The sequence below is a fragment of the Simochromis diagramma genome, unplaced genomic scaffold, assembly GCF_900408965.1.
Source record: "Simochromis diagramma unplaced genomic scaffold, fSimDia1.1 OVJJ01000669.1, whole genome shotgun sequence".
NCBI classification, from domain to species: Eukaryota; Metazoa; Chordata; class Actinopteri; order Cichliformes; family Cichlidae; genus Simochromis; species Simochromis diagramma.
In genome coordinates this window covers 2,266,929-2,285,732 of record NW_024387458.1, presented here as the reverse complement: position 1 = coordinate 2,285,732, position 18,804 = coordinate 2,266,929, and the positions used below count along the sequence as shown (strand labels likewise).

General features: G+C 39.7%; 2 protein-coding genes and 1 non-coding gene across 7 annotated transcripts; 1 reads left to right on the top strand and 2 right to left on the bottom strand.

Moving 5' to 3' along the window:
* Positions 1-113: 113 nt before the first annotated feature.
* Positions 114-186, top strand: trnav-uac. Its single transcript has one exon. It is a non-coding gene; the product is annotated as a tRNA-Val (tRNA).
* A 3,439-nt stretch (positions 187-3,625) lies between these two features.
* LOC120723132 (gastrula zinc finger protein XlCGF57.1-like) lies at positions 3,626-7,681 on the bottom strand. 2 transcript variants are annotated; one of them, XM_040014483.1, is made up of 3 exons: positions 7,131-7,681; positions 6,610-6,743; positions 3,626-5,132 (listed from the first exon to the last, which is right to left on the bottom strand). In XM_040014483.1, the coding sequence occupies exons 2-3, from the start codon at positions 6,710-6,712 to the stop codon at positions 3,784-3,786; spliced, it is 1,452 nt and encodes a 483-aa protein (XP_039870417.1). In that variant the 5' UTR covers positions 6,713-6,743; positions 7,131-7,681; the 3' UTR covers positions 3,626-3,783. The 2 variants fall into 2 exon arrangements, with proteins under 2 accessions (XP_039870417.1, XP_039870415.1); XM_040014481.1 differs by having other exon boundaries at positions 6,610-7,681.
* Positions 7,682-8,388: 707 nt separating this feature from the next.
* LOC120723120 (zinc finger protein 271-like) lies at positions 8,389-18,614 on the bottom strand. Of its 4 annotated transcripts, XR_005693667.1 has the most exons (6): positions 18,363-18,614; positions 15,116-15,221; positions 13,102-14,196; positions 11,411-12,892; positions 10,133-10,351; positions 9,799-9,916 (listed from the first exon to the last, which is right to left on the bottom strand). XR_005693667.1 is itself a non-coding variant. In XM_040014452.1 (5 exons), the coding sequence occupies exons 1-5, from the start codon at positions 18,393-18,395 to the stop codon at positions 9,471-9,473; spliced, it is 3,162 nt and encodes a 1,053-aa protein (XP_039870386.1). In that variant the 5' UTR covers positions 18,396-18,613; the 3' UTR covers positions 8,389-9,470. The 4 variants fall into 4 exon arrangements, 3 of the variants coding, with proteins under 3 accessions (XP_039870386.1, XP_039870387.1, XP_039870388.1); XM_040014452.1 differs by lacking the exon at positions 10,133-10,351 and having other exon boundaries at positions 8,389-9,916; positions 18,363-18,613; XM_040014453.1 differs by having other exon boundaries at positions 9,809-10,351.
* Positions 18,615-18,804: the final 190 nt, after the last annotated feature.

The window sequence follows — 18,804 nt, the reverse complement described above, 5'->3', positions numbered from 1 at the left end:
CACAAATGGGAGTTCCCTCCTTCTCAATAGTCCTACATGATCTGTCATAAAAGTCCACAAATGTAAGAAAGCATTGAAATGCTCCTTTAATTACTACAGGGTACGCAAGCTCAGTTTCCGTAGTGTAGTGGTTATCACGTTCGCCTTACACGCGAAAGGTCCCCGGTCCGAAACCGGGCGGAAACATGCTTCTTTGAAGTGAGAAGAGTGCAAGAGGAAAAGTTGACTTGAGTCAAGGTGGATAATGAACGATACAGCAGGAAGCTGAAGTGGAAAGTGCAGCAGAAGAGCATGAGCAAGGTTTGGTGCAGCATGAAGATGAGGTTTCACTGAGATGATGAAATCAGCCAACACAAGAGGAGTGGAATTGACTGGGCCACTAACTTGCTCTTTAACTTTCTAGACCAGGGTTGGGCAATCTCAGTACACAAGGGCCAGTGTCCCTGCAGGTTTTAGATCTCACCTTGGGTCAACACACCTGAATCACATTATTAGTTCGTTATCAGGCCTCTGGAGAACTTCAGGGCATTTTGAGGAGCTTATTTAGCCATTTAAGTCAGCTGTGTTGGTTCGAGAACACATCTAAAACCTGCAGGGTCACCGACCCTCGTGGACTGAGATTGCCCACTCCTGGGGCCCGTTCTTCGTACGTCGCTTACTACATCCAAGATCAAATCATCGCGCTACCCGTGAGCTCGCTAACCCGGTTCTCCGAACACACCTGCTGTTGACGATTAGTTCAGCTGGATGAAGTAATGTGAGATCACTGGGTGTCGTAAAAGGGGCTACGCATCGAGAGTAGAAACATTGATCGGCAACCCTCTGATTGGTCGGCGAAAATGTCGAAGGAGCGCGCTCGGTATTTTTCGGCAGCAGAGCAAGAACTCTTGAGTGAGGGATTTCAGGAGTTTCAGAGTTTAATTAAAACGCAAGGGAACACTGCAAAGGCTGCAAAAGCAAGGAGAGAGGGCTGGCAGAAAGTTGCTGACAAATTAAACTCGTAAGTAATTTAATAATAACAATAATAATGGAGTGGATTGATATAGCGCTTTTCAAGGCACCCAAAGCGCTTTACAATGCCACTATTCAGTCACTCTCACATTCACACACTGGTGGAGGCAGCTACGGTTGTAGCCACAGCTGCCCTGGGGCAGACTGACAGAAGCCAGGCTGCCATATCGCGCCATCGGCCCCTCTGGCCAACACCAGTAGGCGGTAGGGTAGATTTATCATATCACACTATATTATCCAATATTATATTACATTATATTATATTATAATATGTTATATTATATCCCCTTTCACATTAGAGCCACAACAGGACCCACTAGAACATGGGAACAAGTAAAAGTGAAATATAAGAATATTCTACAGAATGGTAATATTTATCACTCATATTGCTTTTCGTCTCTTGGAAAGAGACCCTGGAATAATCTGTTTGTTTGTTCATAACAGCAACCAAGAAAAGGGCAGAGCACAAAAAGACAGGTGGTGGTCCTGCACCCCCTCGTCAACAAGTTGGTTAAGTGAATAATACCCTCACGGGAATATCGATATCTCTCTATGAGCACACTGTCACGCTGAGCTAAAGGATCCTGTCTATCCCGCAATATACGCTGAATTCTGAGGACTCTCCTTATCAATCTTGCACCTTCCGCAATGGGTGGCTCGCGTATACGGACAGGACATGGCTGCGACAGGCTTCCCAAATCCACCTTCGCTTTTATAGCCGTGGTCTTTCATCTTGATTACACGAAGTGATTTACAATTACTACTCTGAAATATGAATTACATCTGTAATAATCACATACATGTAATAGAATGTTAATAGTACATTTCCCTTTTTTAGGAAATGACCTGTATGTATCTGTGTGAAATCAATAAAAGGATCAAGTACTGCATTATCTTTAGTTACATTGATGTTATTTATTTATGGTGAAACAGTGGTGGAATATCGCTGTTGCTTTCGTATAAATGAAGCGGACATACCTGAGTGGCCGCGATCTAATCCTGTTTACATAAAGTAAGCCTGCTCCCGAGCAGGTTTACGCTTACGGCTCTGTTGCTATGACAGCAAGTCCCGGATGAGCTTCGGGGAACCGAACGATCCAAGATCACGCGAAATCGTCAACAATCTAATCCAGCTAACTTACTTAGCGAGGTACGAAGAACGGGCCCCTGGTCTAAACTCTGATGCTAGCGTGTGTTAATGCACCTGTGGAGCAAAGTGCTAGAAAGCCAAATGAGGTTCCACTGAGAATTGAACTCAGATCGCTGGATTCAGAGTCCAGAGTGCTAACCATTAGAATGTATTACGACCTTAACCTGAAAATTGAATTTACTATTTTAGAGAATATTAAATAGTAAAAGCCATGTTAACATGGCTTAATCTCACCAACACAAGTCTTACCTTTCCAAAGGTTGATGCAGAAGTAAAGTTTCTTTAATGAAGTTAAGTATTTCTTGTGAAGTTTTCAAGCCGTTAGAGAGAGTCAAGTTCTGTCATTTCATTCTTACCCATAGCTGTTTTTTTTTCTAAACAGACACTGATCCCACAAGAGGAGGAATTTAACTGCAAACGCTCTCAGACGTATCAGTCCTGCTTTTCCCGGATCAGTGTTCATAGTTTAGTCTGTGGTGTCAATCCTTAAGCCTCTTTTATCAATATACTCATTCCTGTGCACTTTTCAGGGTCCAGGTCATTACAACCTTTTTATCATCAATCAAATAAAAATGACACATCATCTGGATTAATAGAAAGAAAGAAAGAAAAACCCAAAGAAAACTATTAAAAATATTTTATTTATCATGCACAGACTGCTGGACAATAGAGGGCACTAAAACACTGTGCTCCCTGAGCCACACCAAAGTTTGAAGTGTCAATGTGGTAAACCAAATCTGGTTTAGTGTGGGGAAATTCCTGACAAGTTGCAGCAATCAAATTGAAATTCACAGGGAACAAATTTAAAAACTAACAGACAGAAAAAATGACACTGTTACAAAATACGAACACAACAGCCTCATAATGACAGATTTAACCTTCTAAGACCTGAACTCTTCCATGGCATGCTTTTTTGATTTCTCTTTGATATTTGGGCTGATTGGGACCTGATGAATGTAAAAACAGAGGATTACCAGATTATGTTTTTTACCTGATTTCTGTTTCTTAGAAAAATAAGAGCCACATATGAGGATATTCATTTTTAGAGCAAAATTGAGTATAAATACAAAATGTGATGTCCACATATGTGGACGCCAGATCCTAGGAGGTGAAAGAAAAAAAGCTATATACGTTAATGTGAAAACATATTCCTGATGTTGGACTAAGATGATACAGATGATTACTATTTGCAATTATCAGAGGGACAAAAGCTATGGATTGTTTAATATACATTTTCCATCTTGTGATCAGATTACTGAACAGTACAATCTCTGTTGTCTCTTCACATTTTCTTGTCTCGATGCATGCTCAGTCATCCAGGTATGTAAATCTCAAAAGGTTGATTGTGATCATCTGGACAAAACTTTTCATCACTCATCCAAGTGACTTCTTCAGTATTTTGGGATTCACAGTGGTGCTAGTTTCGGTCATTGTGCAAATGCACTGTTTATAAGGTTGGGGAAACCTGCAGCCAGCTGAGACTGGAGAAGTCACTTGGATGAGTGACGAAATGTTGCTCCCACTGAAAACGCTACGTCCAGATGAATAGAATCAACTTTTGGGGATTTGCATTTCCCCCTTAGGACAAATCCTTTCCCACTAACCCCACAACATGAAAGTAATTATTCTCCTGTGTGTGCTCTCATGTGCCTCTTTAAATCCCCTAATTGTAAAAATCTTTTATTACAAATGTCACAGCCAAATGGTTTGTCTCCTGTGTGAATTATCATGTGCCTGTTAAGATTTTTGTTATAATTAAACCGTTTACCACAAAGATCACAAGCATACGGGCTCAGCCCTGTGTGGATGCTCCTGTGTCTCTTCAGAACACCTTGTTGTGAAAACCTTTTACTACAAAATTCACAGCTGAATGGTTTCTCTCCTGTGTGGATTCTTTTGTGTGTCTTCAGATTGCCCACTCGATTAAATCTTTTACCACAAATGTCGCAACCAAATGGCTTCTCACCCGTGTGAACACTCAGATGTGTCTTGAAATGAATCCTCTGAGTAAATCTTTTACCACAAACATTACAATCGAAAGGCTTCTCTCCCGTGTGGACACTTCTGTGTCTCTTCAGATCCCCCAGTTGTAAAAATCTTTTACTACACACACCACAACTAAAAGGTTTTTCGCCTGTGTGGATTCTCATGTGCCTATCCAGACTATACTGCTGTCTAAATCTAGTTTCACAAATGCTACAAGTAAACGGTTTTTCCCCTGTGTGGACTCTCATGTGAGTCTTAAGATTTGCATTTTGATTGAATCTTTGTCCACAAACACTGCAGCCAAATGGTTTCTCTCCACCGTGGACTTTTGTCTGCGATTCAACACTTTCCTTCACTCTATTAACCAAACGGCTGGAAGTTTTTTTTCCTGAATGATGTGTTGAATAATGTCTCTGAAGACACCCTTTGTACTGAAAGCGTTTACCACACTCAGAGCAGCTGAGCGGTTGTTTGGCAGAGATATGTCCCACATTATCAGTCTTTACACCTGAGTCATGTTTCATGCTCTCCTTCCAATCACTACTTTCACTTTCAGGTCCAGACAAAGGCTCTTGCCAATCATCATCATCCTCATCAACAGTGACTTCATTCTCGAAATAGTCTGAAGCTTTTCCATCAGTATTTGGTTGTAAAAGACTGTTTAGATATGAAGTATTGGTAGGTTCTGGTCCTCCACAGAGCTCTCCACCAGGTTCTCCTTTTATCTGCTTGTGTGAGCAGCTGGCTGGAGTCAGTGTCTCTTTGTTATCTTCAGCTGGTTCTTGATGAAGCTCTAAGACTTGAGGTTTCTCTTCCTCATCTTCAGTCTTCAAAGTAACAGCACCCAGACCATTAAGCTGCTCTCCTTCCTGACCAGTCCATAGTTCCTCCTGCTCCTCCTTTATGTGGATGTGGCCTATGTCCTGCTGGTCCAGACTGGGGATCGAGGGAACCTCTTCTTTAACTGGCAACATCTGCTGGACATCTGCAGAAAACACACATTACAGGTGCATCACAGGAAGCTGGGAGCTATGCATTTTTAGTTCGAGAATTCTAGTTCTAAGTCAGGGATGTCAAACTTACGGCCAATGGACCACATCCAGCCCACGATACAATTATATCTGGCCCGCAAGATAATTTCATATGTCAATTATTAATTTTCTTTATCGTGTGAAAAAAACATTTAAATGCAGAAGTCCTTTATTGACAGAAAGCTGAGTGTTACAGGTCTGGGCTACTTAGGATAAAAGTGGGCTGTATGTGGCCCCTGATATAAAATACGTTTGACATCCCTGTTCTACGGTATTACACATCAAGACATAACAAAAACAAAAAATCATCTGCTCTCTACAAGGTTCTAAAATCATTTAAGCACAGCCTTCTAACATATGACACAATGTCATTATTTACTGAACAAAAACTAAGCCAAACTGCAGAAGCAGTGTGTTTAAGCTGTGTGTGGAAAAACTAGCTACATCCTATATGATTCAACAGCTTGTAGAAACAATGTTAGCACAAAAACAGTAAAGTACAGTGGTCCCTCGTTTATCGCGGTAGTTACGTTCTAAAAAATAACCCGTGATAGGTGAAATCTGCGAAGTAGCCAACTTTCTTTTTTACAATTAGTATAGATGTTTTAAGGCTGTAAAACCCCTCACTACACGCTTTATACACTTTTCTCAGGCAGGCATGAACATGTTCACACTTTTCTCTCTTGTTTAAACAACTCTCAAAGTTCAAACCTTCGTAGAAAAATAAGTCCAGTATTATAGAATGAAACCAAAGGCACCCGCGGCTGCCTTTGACGGTGAAAAACGTTTTGTCTACATTGTTGTGTTTTTGATCGAAGACTTTGACAAGCTGAATGCATTCTGTACGGTACAGGAGACACGGTACGAGATTGATTGACAATGGTCTAGAGCCAATCAGGACGCAGAACACAATGCGCTGTACACATTTAGTAATGATCAGTTACTACCGACTGCATTACTGCATTTTGTGCAATTTCCTTACACTATTTTTCTAGTATATCTAATTCACATTTTCTTTCTGAGCCTAGTGCTGTGAATTTCCCCAGAGTAGCATTAATAAAATCTTTATTTATCTATAACTATGCATTCTCTTCAGTGAGAAGTGGTCGAGAACATAAACCAAAGCACATCGTCTCACACACTGTGTTAGTGCACTAAGTAAAGAAATTACTCACACTGGGATCACACAGCTAATCCTGGCTCATAAATTTCAGTTTCATGGACCATAAAGACAAGCTCCAAGTGTTTCTGGAGCTTTACCTTCTTTACTAACTTCAGATTTTATCCTCTTGTCCATGAACCTCTGAAGTGGTTACCAAATACCTGAATACAGCATCATTACACACTAATTGTTGTGTTTTATAATTTAATTTCTGCTGTTTGATCAAGAGAATGAGTTACATGTTAATGAAACAAATGAGCGTCACCCACCTGCCTGTGCTTCTGCCAAACCTGATGTAGCTGATGCAGATACAAGGGGACACAACCTGAGACCTCTGGGGTCGTCCGGTTGGAGGATCTTTAATCGAGACATTGCAACTCCACTTGTGATTTTCAGGTGCAAGCTGCAATGACACAAATGAGCCACCCGAACATTTACTCATTCATTCTCAGGCAGTAGAGGGGCTCAATTACCAATCAGAAGTTCGATGGATATATCCATGACTCCTCCGGTCTGTGCACCAAACTATTAACTCTGTGTTATTCTTGGTGCATCTGTCAAAGTGCAAATGTTAGATTAAACTGAGATGATCTGGCAAGAGTTGCAAAACGTTATGAATTCACTGTATCACTGTTACTGCCAATAAGAGCAGCTCTGGGTTCTTTGACAGGTTAACTTATAAAAATTAAATTCTAGTCCAGGTAGCAGGTCTATATTTTTGTGTAAAAGCCCTCTTGTGCTGGCCGTATCCATGACCGTGTGGCTGCTGACTCTACTGGGAATAAAGTACCTATCCAGCAGAAAACAAGTGAGTCCTCTTCAGCTATGTCCAGGTGGAGGAGGTGACCCCAACGTGTATTTCTTTTCCTCCTTCATGCTTTTGCTCGTTTGGCGGCGATAGCTGACGCCCGGTTTTATTTATTGTGCTAAATTAGAACTGTTACCGTCTCAGTGTCTCAAAACCTCGTTATACCATAAAAACGATTCTAATTATTATTCGGCACCGCAGGCTTCCCTGGTGAGAGGATGAAAACTCGTCTGGAAGCTCCGCACAGTCTCAGGACGGACAGCTTCCTGCCCGTCAGTCCAACATTTTTTTGTTCCCCTTTACAACACGGTATAATAAAAGGTTCCTAGAGCCGTTTTTTTCCTGACGCAAAAAGATTCCTGAGGAATGAACGAAGAAATAATTGTTAAAGTTTAAAAAGTAAAATTAACCTCCAGTTCCGATTCATGCAAAACAGTCTTTGTGGCGAAAGAAATCCTAAGAAGTCATTTTAGTTTGAGGACAACATACAGCCAGATCAGGTTCACTGTTTTTCATTTATTTTCTGTTTTGTGTCTTATCTACTTTAAATATAAGCTGAACAAAATATATTAAATAAATAGTTAACTGATGAATAGTTTTCCAATTTCAGGCTGTTTGACATCATTACAAAGAAATGTTACGTCAGTATCTTTGGCTGGCCATCGGGCAACTGTGTTTGTCTCTTGCTTTAACTCTTTATCATTATTTGAACCCTCATGCAAAAAGCCATTTCAGAATCACAAACATTTAATTTGTTGGGTTATGACCGATGGTCCCTTCAAGTGTATAATATTTAAATATTGCACCTGGAGCTAATATGAATAGTTTTATTTATTACTGTACAAATAAAACATAATTTGACATTTTTATTGCAGTTTAATCTTGAAGCCAGTAAAATTTTTTAAAAAAGCAATGTATGACTCCACCCATGAAACTCAGATTATATTGAGTGTACATCTCATCAAATGTGACCTTTACCGAATTCACTCCGTCTTTCATAATGAAAGGTTTTTATCTTTGCTAATCAAACGGCATTGTGGATGGATGACTGAATTTTCTTTAGGAAAATTCCTAAGCAAGTGAAGTAATCTTTGTCTGCACAGCAGTCATCAAAACAGGGTGAAATTCTCTAAATACTAAAGAGTAGTGCTTCCTTCATTACCTCCTTTATCTTTATAAACTGGACCATCCTTTATGCTTCATCATCTGAAACATATATCATGGGAGACAAGTGACAATCTTTTAAAAATATATATTTATGTTTTGTACTGTGGAAAAAATATGTTCTAATTATGAAATATGCTTCAGTTACATCCATGTCCTTCACAGTATGATATAGTTAACCTTTGACCTTGAGGAAACATTAGTTCTCTAACTTTGGTCTCAGGTTGAGGCAGGTGAGCAAAGGTCCTAACACACCTCATGAAGAAACAGACACTGGCAACTAAAACATCAACTGCCCATGTAGCAGTAAGTAAACCTGTAACACTGTCAGACCAGAACTGGTTTAATGGTCCAAGTTCATAACTGATCAGGACAAATACGAACAGTTGAGAACATTTTATTATTTTGTGGACATTCAAACTTCCTCCAAAAGTTGCAATTTAAAAGACAATCATGTAGCTAAAAATTAAACTGAGTCTTTTCTTCTTCATTTAATCTGCTTCCAGAACCTCCAATAACGACAGGTGGTCAGTTTTCTGAAAACCACTGAAAGAAGATTATACTTAAGCATTTCCAAACTGGTTCCCTCGGCAGAATTAGTGTAATATTGCATATTTAAGACTAGTTCCAAATAATGTCATGAAATTATATGATGTGATTAACACTAGAACCATAGTGGGGAGGAGGCAGATTGAACCGGTACCTGCTTCACCGTGCCTACACCATTTTTAAAATACCAAAGGATCAAAATAAACCCCATTTGGTGGCTCTAGTGGTAAGTGTGAGAGTGTTTTCGAACTCATGATGAAAGCAAATTTGGACACAATAACAACTTAAGATTAAAAAAAAGAAAAATAATTTAGATGCAAGTTATGTGCTAACATAAAAATTCATCATTACTGACATTAATGACTTTCTATAGCACACTGAATCTCCTCTTGTGCAAATCTTTTACTGCAAGCACTACCATTTGAGTGCTTTTGGTTCTTGGTGTGCTTTAAAATTTGTATTTTGGTTAAACTCTCATCCACATAAACCAAACAGCTTGAAGCCCTTTCACCTACATGACTTGTCATCTTGAGTTGAGCAAACTCGAGAGCAGGAAAAGGATTTTTTTGGGCAGTGTTACATCCCAGACTCAGGAGCCCTGATCTCCTGCTAACCATTTTCTTCGGTTTCAGGTTCAGAATCTGACAATGGTTCCTGCCAGTCACCAACATCATCATCATCTTCATATTTATCATCAATACTGACAGTTCCAGCATTATGTGGCTGTAAATGACTATTGAGATCTGTGTTTTTGCCTGGTTCTGGTCCCCCACAGTCCTCCCCATCTGTTTTCTGTTCAGCTGGGACACTGGGTGGAAGCTTTGTGTCAATATTGTCTTGATGAAGCTGTGAGAACTTGGATTTCTCCTCCTCCTCATCTTCACTCTTAACAGGAACGGCAGTAAATGGGTACATGGTGATTTTAACCTCCTCCATCAAATATAACTTCTTGTCTTCGCAACCAGCCAGAAGTTCCTTCTGCTCCTCCTTTACATGGAGGGGCTCTGGATCCTGGTCCTCTTGGATACAGGGAATCTCTTCTGTGTGCTCGACATCTGTAGGAAAAAAAGAACAACAACCAAATATTGACTAATTCAAGAAGTTTGGAAATAACTGGTAAAATCATAATTCAATTCTGATTTTATCACCCTGTGAAAACAAGTTTCAATATGCATATTTTGATGTGCACTTCTATTTACTGTAAGGTAAAGACCCGGCAATGACAGAGAAAATGCCAACAATCAGACAACCTCCTATGAGCAAGAACTTACCATCAGTGGGAAGGAAAAACTCCCTTTTAACAGGAAGAAACTTCTGGCAGAACCAGGCTCAGGGAGGGGCGGCCATCTGCCGCAACTGGTTGGGTCAAAATGTTTTTCAGAATGCTGCTTAGGCCCAGTCTTTCAGAAAATAATAGCTGACACACCCTTCAGCACATCCATCTACTGTTCTATTAAGCCTCATGAGAAATGATCTCTGTGGAAGGGAACCTGTCAAGAAGCTATTGTTAATGAAGGGAAACAGGGAGAGGCTGAGGTATCAACATTTACACAAGAACTGGACTGAAAATTAGTGGCAACAGGTCTGATGGAGGGAATTCGAATTTGATCAAATCATCAGCAGAAAATACAGAGGCGGTCAGGAGAGAGGTACAATGGTGAGAGTCTAGAGCCATCTGTAAAACACGGTGAAGCTTCTGTCTATGGTTTGGAGCTGCATTACAGCCATTACCCAGACCTCAACACCACTGGAGCACTGTGGGATCATCCCGGCAGAACAGAGCAAAAGCCAGAAACATGCAAAGAAGCTTTGACTGTTCTTTGCCTGAAGAACTATTCCTGAAGACTACTTAAAGAAATTACAGAAAGCTGCCTCAGAGAGTTCAAGCTGTGTTAAAGAATAAAGATGGTCACGCCAAGTACTGACTTTCAAGCCTGTAAGAATTGTTCAAACTCTGGTTTTGTCTCATATTTTCATGTCTGTTCGCAGATATTTCAATAAGCCCCTGCACACATGTTCAATTTTTCTAGCAAAGTATAAAGAAATTGACTTCTGCACAGTACTGGACATGAAATACATTTCTTTTTTTCCCTAAGAAATCTAGCTTCCCACATCTAACACAATTTAATATGATGGTATTTGCATGTTTCATATTTTAGTATGTATATCAAGGAATAAATATTTATAATTACAATTTAAATGTGACCTCAAAATTCAGAATTTACTCAGTGGCCACCTATGCTCCACGACATGAGTAAAAGCGTTTTTTAAAGCACTTTGTCAACCAGTGGCATCATGTCCATGTAGCAGGTCTTGGCAGTGCAAATGTTATGCAGTTCTCTCAGAAGCCTGACTGCAATATGCAAAAGTTTAAAAATTCGTGAAATGTAAGAATTTTGGAACGGTTCCTCAATTCTCATCTCCAGTTAGAGCTAATATTGGAAAAAATCCATATGACACCCAAACATACTGGAGACAGTGCTATTACAAGGTGATTTAATATACTTGATGTACAGTAAAAATTGTTTACACAAATGTGTGTCACTTACCTACACTTCTTTTCATCTGCACCATTTCAGACGTGGCTGGTACCAGTTTTGGGGACTTTGAACCCACGGCGGTGGCTTCCACCAGGCCAACGCTCTTTTCTCCAGTGTGGACGCTCATGTGCCTCTTCAAAATCCCAGATTGTGTAAACCTTTTACTGCAAACATTACAACCGAATGGTTTCTCTCCTGTGTGGACTCTCATGTGTGCTGTAAGATTTCTCTTACACTTAAATGTTTTATTACACTTATCACAAACAAACGGCCTCTCTCCTGTGTGGATGCTTGCATGTCTCTTTAAAATAGCTTGCTCTGAAAATCGTTTACCACAAACGTCACAGCTATATGGTTTCTCTCCTGTGTGGATTCTGATGTGCGTCCTAAGATTTCTATTACAATTAAAGCTTTTGCCGCAAACATCACAAATGAACGGTTTTTCTCCTGTGTGGACTCTCATGTGTCTCTTAAAATGGTTCCTTTGCCTAAATTTTTTACCACAGACAATACAGCTGAATGGTTTCAAACCAGTGTGGACGGCCTTGTGCCGGTTAAGATCGCCGAGCTGTGCAAAACGTTTACTACAATCACTGCAACCAAAGGGTTTCTCTCCTGTATGGATTCGCATGTGTCTATCGATGGTATACTGATGTCGAAAGCTTTTTTCGCAAACATTACAACTAAATGGTTTTTCTCCGGTGTGGATTCTCATGTGTGCCTTCAGATTTCTTTTACTGGTACATTTTTGTCCACAGAGATCACAGTTCAGTGGGTTCGCTTCTCTTTGATTTCTGGCCTGTGATGCAGCCTTTTGCTTTCCTCTAAAACACGCACTATTAACCAAACAGTTCGAAGCCTTTTTTGCTGAACGGCGTGCCACATGCCTCTGAAGAGACTGCTTGTAAACAAACTGTTTATCACACTCAGAGCAGGTAAATTTCTTTTTGGCGGTTTTACGGTCCACATTGCCTTTTACTACTGACTCAAGTGATTTCTTCTTCTTTAAACCCTTCTCATTGTTTTCAGTCCCACATCCACAATCTGACAAAGGCACCTGCCATTCGTCACCATCAATACTGACATCGGTCTCATAGGATTCTAAAACTATTCCATCAGTTTTTGGTTGTAAATTAATATTTAAATCCAGGTTCTTGGCCGCTTCTGGTAATCCACAGTTATCAGTTTCTGTTTTTATCTGTTTTGCTGAGCTACTGGTTGGAGGCTCTCCCTCTGTGTTGTTTTCAGATAATCTCTGATGAAGTTCTGAGGACTGTGACTTCTCTTCATCATCTTCAGTTTTCACAGGAACAGCTGTGATTAGGACCTTGGTGATGTCAGCCTCTTCCTGCCCATCCAGCAGTTCCTCCTGTTCCTCTTTAATACAGAGGATGTCTGGATCCTGTTGGTCATGACTAGGGCTGCAGGAAACCTCTCCTTCAACCTGCAAGACCTGGACATCTGCAAGATGTCCAGGTCTTGCCGCTGTAGCTGAAACACACACACGATTATGGAAATATATGACACAAATCCTATTAAAGTTTTTAATATTACACAAATGATTTTGGAATCTAATACAAATTTTAAAATGAAAAAAAACAAAACACAGAAAACCAAGTGTTTTCCACTGAAAACAGTGGTCATAGTTACATATTAAATATTTGTTGTATATTATAGACAGACTGATGTATGTCACTTACCTAGATCTCTTGTGTCTTGTGTCTGAACCAGCTGTGATGTGGGCCATGCAGATATGGCACCAGCCAATCGGAGATCTCTGGTTTGATCTGGCTGAAGACTCTTATTTCCTGTGTGGACGCTCATGTGTCTCTTTAAAATTCCTGGCTGTGAAAAGCTTTTTTTACAAACATCACAGCCGAACGGTCTCTCTCCTGTGTGGACTCTCATGTGTGTCTTCAGATTTCTCTTACAGTTAAATCTCTTACAACAAACATCACAACCAAATGGTTTCTCTCCTGTATGGACTCTCATATGTCTCTTGAAATGAATCCTCTGTCTAAATTTCTTATTGCAAATGCTACAGCTGAACGGTTTCTCTCCTGTGTGCACATTCTGGTGTCTCTTCAGAGACCCTGGATGGGAAAATCGTTTATTACAAACATCACAGCCAAACGGTTGCTCTCCTGTGTGGACTCTCATGTGTCGGTTTAGATTATACTGATTTCTAAAACTTCGTTCACAAATCTTACAACTAAATGGTTTCTCTCCTGTGTGAACTCTAATGTGCGTCTTAAGATTTGAGTCTCTCTTAAATTTCTGTCCACAGAAATCACAGCTGAATGGTTTCTCTTCTGTGTTTTCTGTCATCTGTGAATCTACAGTGTCACTGTCTTCAGGTCCAGAATTGGATAAAGCCTCCTGCCAACCATCATCAATGCAAACTTCAGTCTCATAAGAGTCTAAAGGCTTTCCATCAGTACTTGGATGTAGATGACTGTAAACATCTGGGTACCTGGTTGATTCTGGTCCTCCAACAGTTTCTGTTTTTATCTGTTTGGCTGAGCTGCTGTTTCGAGGCTCTGCCTCTATGCTGGCTTCAGCTGGTCCCTGATGAAGTTGTGAGAACAGAGGTTTCTCTTCATCACCCTCACTCATCACAGCAGTGATTGGGACCTTGGTAATTTCAGTGTCCCCTAACCCATTTAGCTGCTCTGCCTCCTGAGTCATCAAGAGCTCCTCCTGTTGCTTCTTTATGTGAAGGAGGTCTGAGTCCTGCTGGTCCAGATTAGGGATGCTGGGAACTTCATTTTCAATCTGCAACATCTGCTGAACATCTGCAGGAAGCATTAAAACACATCTGTACATTATGCTCAACTGTCACTTTGCGTAGTCGCAAAGAGCCATACCAAACTTGTAATTTCTTTAGTATTTTTTTTAATGTAATTTGAAATTGATTTGTGATTTTGGAGGACATTGGGGAATGACTTTGATATCCATAAAACAGACACCGACACTGTGCTGGTTAGAGCTTGGCCGATGGAGTATTTATAACACCAATACAAATATTTGGCAACTTAAAAAAAGAATCAGATGTTTTATTTTCTTCAGACACATGATATCAAAACAGCTTTTCCTAACACTTATTATGCGTAGTTATTCATCTACTCTGTTCAGATCAGCTGGTTGCTGTGTTTTTGGTGTTCCAAACATGTGCATTGCAAACAGGGAAGATGCTTTTACTTTACTTTCTTTATATAGCACATTTAATAACAATAAAATGTTGGACAAAGTGCTGTACAAAGATTAAAAAAAAATTAATTAATTAATTTTTAAAAAATGCAGACTGCCCTCTGGTGGACTGTCTATGCAACAGCAACACTTATAAAGTGTTTGAACTGTGTTCCTCCTGTCTCTTCTTTACTTGTTCAACTTTCAAGGATCATTTGATTTATCAGCCATTGTCAGTCTGATTGGCTGGCAAATAGCTAATATCAGCTGATATTATCAGGCCATTGATAAGTTTTAGTAGCAATCAGGCAGTCTCACTTTGTGATTTACATTTAAAATAAGAGTTTTAACAACTCAAAAAATTCTGATGAATAATGAAAAGCTTTTCAAAAAAAGAATAAACAAATCTACTGTGTAGATGATTAGTGACAAGTATACATTATTAATTATCACTTCACTCTTTAATAATGCTTAATTAACACTTAACTAAGTGTTAATCAATCATGTTATTATGGTGTCACTCACCCAGATCTCTCCTGACTTTTGCCGACTCAGACCTGAAGCGTGTGTGGTCATCAGGATGAAGGCTCTTTATTCGAGGCATCTCCACTGCAGAGCCCCTCACAGCTGGCTGAAATTATGATTGCACAAATGTCAATAATAAGTTGGTTACTCAATATAACCACTAAGAAACCTATGTGTACATGTAGGTAAATTGTCACTTGGACAAGAAACAGTGATCGTAAAAAAAATTACACAATCCTGTATATATGGAAATATTTTATGTGCAAAAACAAACAGCTGTTTGCTTTTAAGTGTTAAAAGTGTCAAGTAAGATTTATTAAATACATGCAATAAAACACAGACAAGCTCATTCATTTTTATTTTTCTGTGAAACCTCAAAAGAAATAGTTTCACTTTAAAGTTGCCTACAATGTGTTTACGTTCCCTTTTTTAATTTTTTGAAAAGAACCCAATGTGAAAAATGTTTTGAAATAGGATAGTTCACAAGTTTCTTAAGTTGAGTGGAAAATGGTAGAAACAGAACCATTCTCATGCTGAATGGCATGAAGTTAATGAAACTGAATAATTCGTGCAGAGATGTTTGTCACTAGTCTAATAATGGATACCTTTACAAGTCTTAAACATCATAAATCAGGTACTTTTTACACGTGAGATCAAATCTGTCTGTGTGCAGCTCATGAACTAAAATCAGTTCAGCTGAGACTGAAGAAGTCACTTGGATGAGTGACGAAACGTTTCTCCCACAAAACGCTACGTCCAGATGAACAGAATCAACTTTTGGAGATGCTCTCTGCAGAGTTTTCAAATACTAATGAGCAATAAGAATAAATAGAAAGATTTTCAGCAGGACTTTTGTGTAACTTGCTTATCATTTTCACATTTAGCACAAAACATTGATGCCAGATGACCCAGCGCGCAGCCTCAGATCCTCAGGGCCAGCCCTCCTCCAAAATCTAAAGGTGACCTCGACTTTGAAAGAACCTGCTGAGCAGATAAGGCTCACAGAATCAGTAATCTCCTTTAAATTACGCCTGTAATTCTCATTCTCACCCAAAGCACTTTGTAAAGTTAATTTCTAGTGTTTCTGCGTATGGTAAATGGCCTGCATTTGTATAGCGCTTTACTAGTCCCTAAGGAGCCCAAAGCGCTTCACACTACATTCAGTCATTCACCCATTCACACACTGGTGATGGCAGCTACATTGTAGCCACAACTGCCCTGGGGCGCACTGACAGAGGCGAGGCTGCCGGACACTGGCGCCACCGGGCCCTCTGACCACCACCAGTAGGCAAACGTGGGGTTAGCATCTTGCCCAAGGATATTTGGCAGCCAGGAGGTAGCCTGGGATCGAACCACCGACCTTCTGATTAGTGGCTGACCTGCTCTGCCACTTGAGCTACAGCCACCCCGTATATAAAGTGTGAGGTTACTGAGGTTACTTGTGATTTGCATTCATATGGTGCATATGAATGCAATGGCAGCATTTCTGTGACTAAACCTTTAATTTTCAAATATGTAAATCCATTATTACACCACTGTAGTGGATCTGTAAGAGCTCTAACACGATTATCTTGTATATTTAATGACATAATCTCACTTTTGGTATAATTTAACTTGTATCCTGAAGCTGCACTATATTCTTTAAGACAATTCATTAATGAGGGAATTGACTTGAGAGGGTCCATTATATAGGGGAGACCGGGGATAGTTGTAACATTTTTGACATTTCTGTCTGTAAATTGGAGCTCTTTTAAGGTAGTGGATTCAAAATGTAATGCAAAGTATTTACATGTCTCTGCTATTAAATAGTGCAGCTATTTTCTCTGCAGCACAATTACCCATTGCATGGTATGGTCTCAAACACGAAGAGTGAAATGTTACAATTAACCCCATAGTCTGGGTTAGTTGTAACATATCCTGGGGTAAAATGTAACACAATGAAATAAGGGTACCAACAAAATATTAACATGTAATCTTTGTTTATTCAACACATGAATGCACTTACATCCATTTATGTAGCTGTGTGTGTGTGTGTGTGTGTGTGTGTGTGTGTGTGTGTGTGTGTGTGTGTGTGTGTGTGTGTGTGTGTGTGTGTGTGTGTGTGTGTGACAGAATGCAGAAATCTAGCTTTTGAACATATTCCAACCCCCCAAAAAAGACAAATTATGGAATTTTCTGCAACTGAATATTTCATTAATTTTGGTTGGTCTTCCTTGAGTTTGGCCTCATTGGCTCAGTGGGCATTATAACCTACAACTCTTGCACCAATTTTGAACATAACAATGAAGCTGAAAAAATGTAGTTGTTCACCAGCATCGCAATTCCATTACTTTTTATCATGGCTTACCTTGGTGTGGTTTGCAAAATGCTTCAGAAAGATGAGGAAATCTGTTTCTTGCATCCATCCTGATTTATTTCCACTACCAGTACTTCCTACTGGTCCATCTCTGACACAGTGGTCTGCATAATGTATGTGTGGGAACACAAACAGTGGAGGAATTGTGTTGCCAATGGCATTAACCACATATACAAATGCGACCAGTGAACCTCTCTCTGCTGATGTCGTTCACAAACTTGTTTAATATAAGTTAAAGTAATAGTGTGGTAAGTTGTAACATCTGCATTATTGTTACAACTGACCCAGACTCTTATAGCCATGAACTAGCTAACATTACAGCCAACGGCTAAAACATTAGCACTAAAGACTTATACAGAATATATCCCCATAGACATACAAATAACATAATTTAAGTTTGATGAGTTTAACTGCAAAGCAGATAATGCTATTACAAATTGAAATAAAGTAGAAAAACTTACTTTTTGGCATACAAATTACTTTTTTTCATGTTAAATTGTCTGTGTTTGACAAAATGTGCTGATTTTTCACACGTGATAGCAGAACTGAATTGGGCATGCACAGGATGAGTCACATCATTTGAAACTTAGCCCTGATTGGAGAAATTGGAAGTGTTACAACTGACCCACGTTACAACTATCCCCGGTCTCCCCTACTTAAAATATGTTTACAGAACTATTGTTATATTTGTTGTCATTTCTGCTGTCCTCTTGGTCAGATTACGTTTTTTGACATTTTAATGTCAATGAGACTTTTTTTTAACTGGATAAATAAAGGATATACCAGAAATCATCTTTTTGCAGACGATCGTTTTTAGGCACAACACCGGTCCATACAGGTAAAATCGGGACGCCTGTTTGCTGTCAGATATTCGCAGGAAGGGTCATTTACCTGTACAGGAGGAGGAAACGAAACAGGCAGCATCAGCCCGCCCGTCTTCCGCGGGGTCCTCCCGGGCGAGTTTCATTTCTGATCTCCGTGTTTTCGCTCCTTTACTTTACGATCCTCCTTTCCTCTGATTGTAACTTCTCAAACCTCTAAAACACACGATGCGTGACACGGAAATGAGGAGAAATCCCTCTACAAGCGAAACACAACACACGGCTAGTCTGTCCGACCTTTGTTTTGTTCCCCTCCGAAACACAGTGCACCCAGTAGACGGTTCCTACCCCCGTCATCACCCGCAGTAATTTACTGAACAGTAATGCATTCAGCTGACAAAAATATTCCTGTTGTTATTAGTCAATCAGATATTTTCCCCAGAAATCCTAAAATGTATTTTAATATAGTAAATAGAAAATAAAAAAAATCAATGCCTGCTCTTTTTTTCTTC

Coding starts and splice junctions, on each gene's coding strand:
- LOC120723132 (XM_040014481.1), bottom strand. CDS start 6,712: ATGTCTCGATTAAAGATCCTCCAACCGGACGACCCCAGAGGTCTCAGG. Junction 5,133..6,609: donor TTTGGCAGAAGCACAGGCAG/GTGGGTGACGCT, acceptor TGTTTTCTGCAG/ATGTCCAGCAGATGTTGCCA.
- LOC120723120 (XM_040014452.1), bottom strand. CDS start 18,395: ATGCTGCCTGTTTCGTTTCCTCCTCCTGTACAG. Junction 15,222..18,362: donor CGTTTCCTCCTCCTGTACAG/GTAAATGACCCT, acceptor TCATAATTTCAG/CCAGCTGTGAGGGGCTCTGC. Junction 9,917..11,410: donor GCAGATGAAAAGAAGTGTAG/GTAAGTGACACA, acceptor TTTTTCCTACAG/ATGTCGAGCACACAGAAGAG.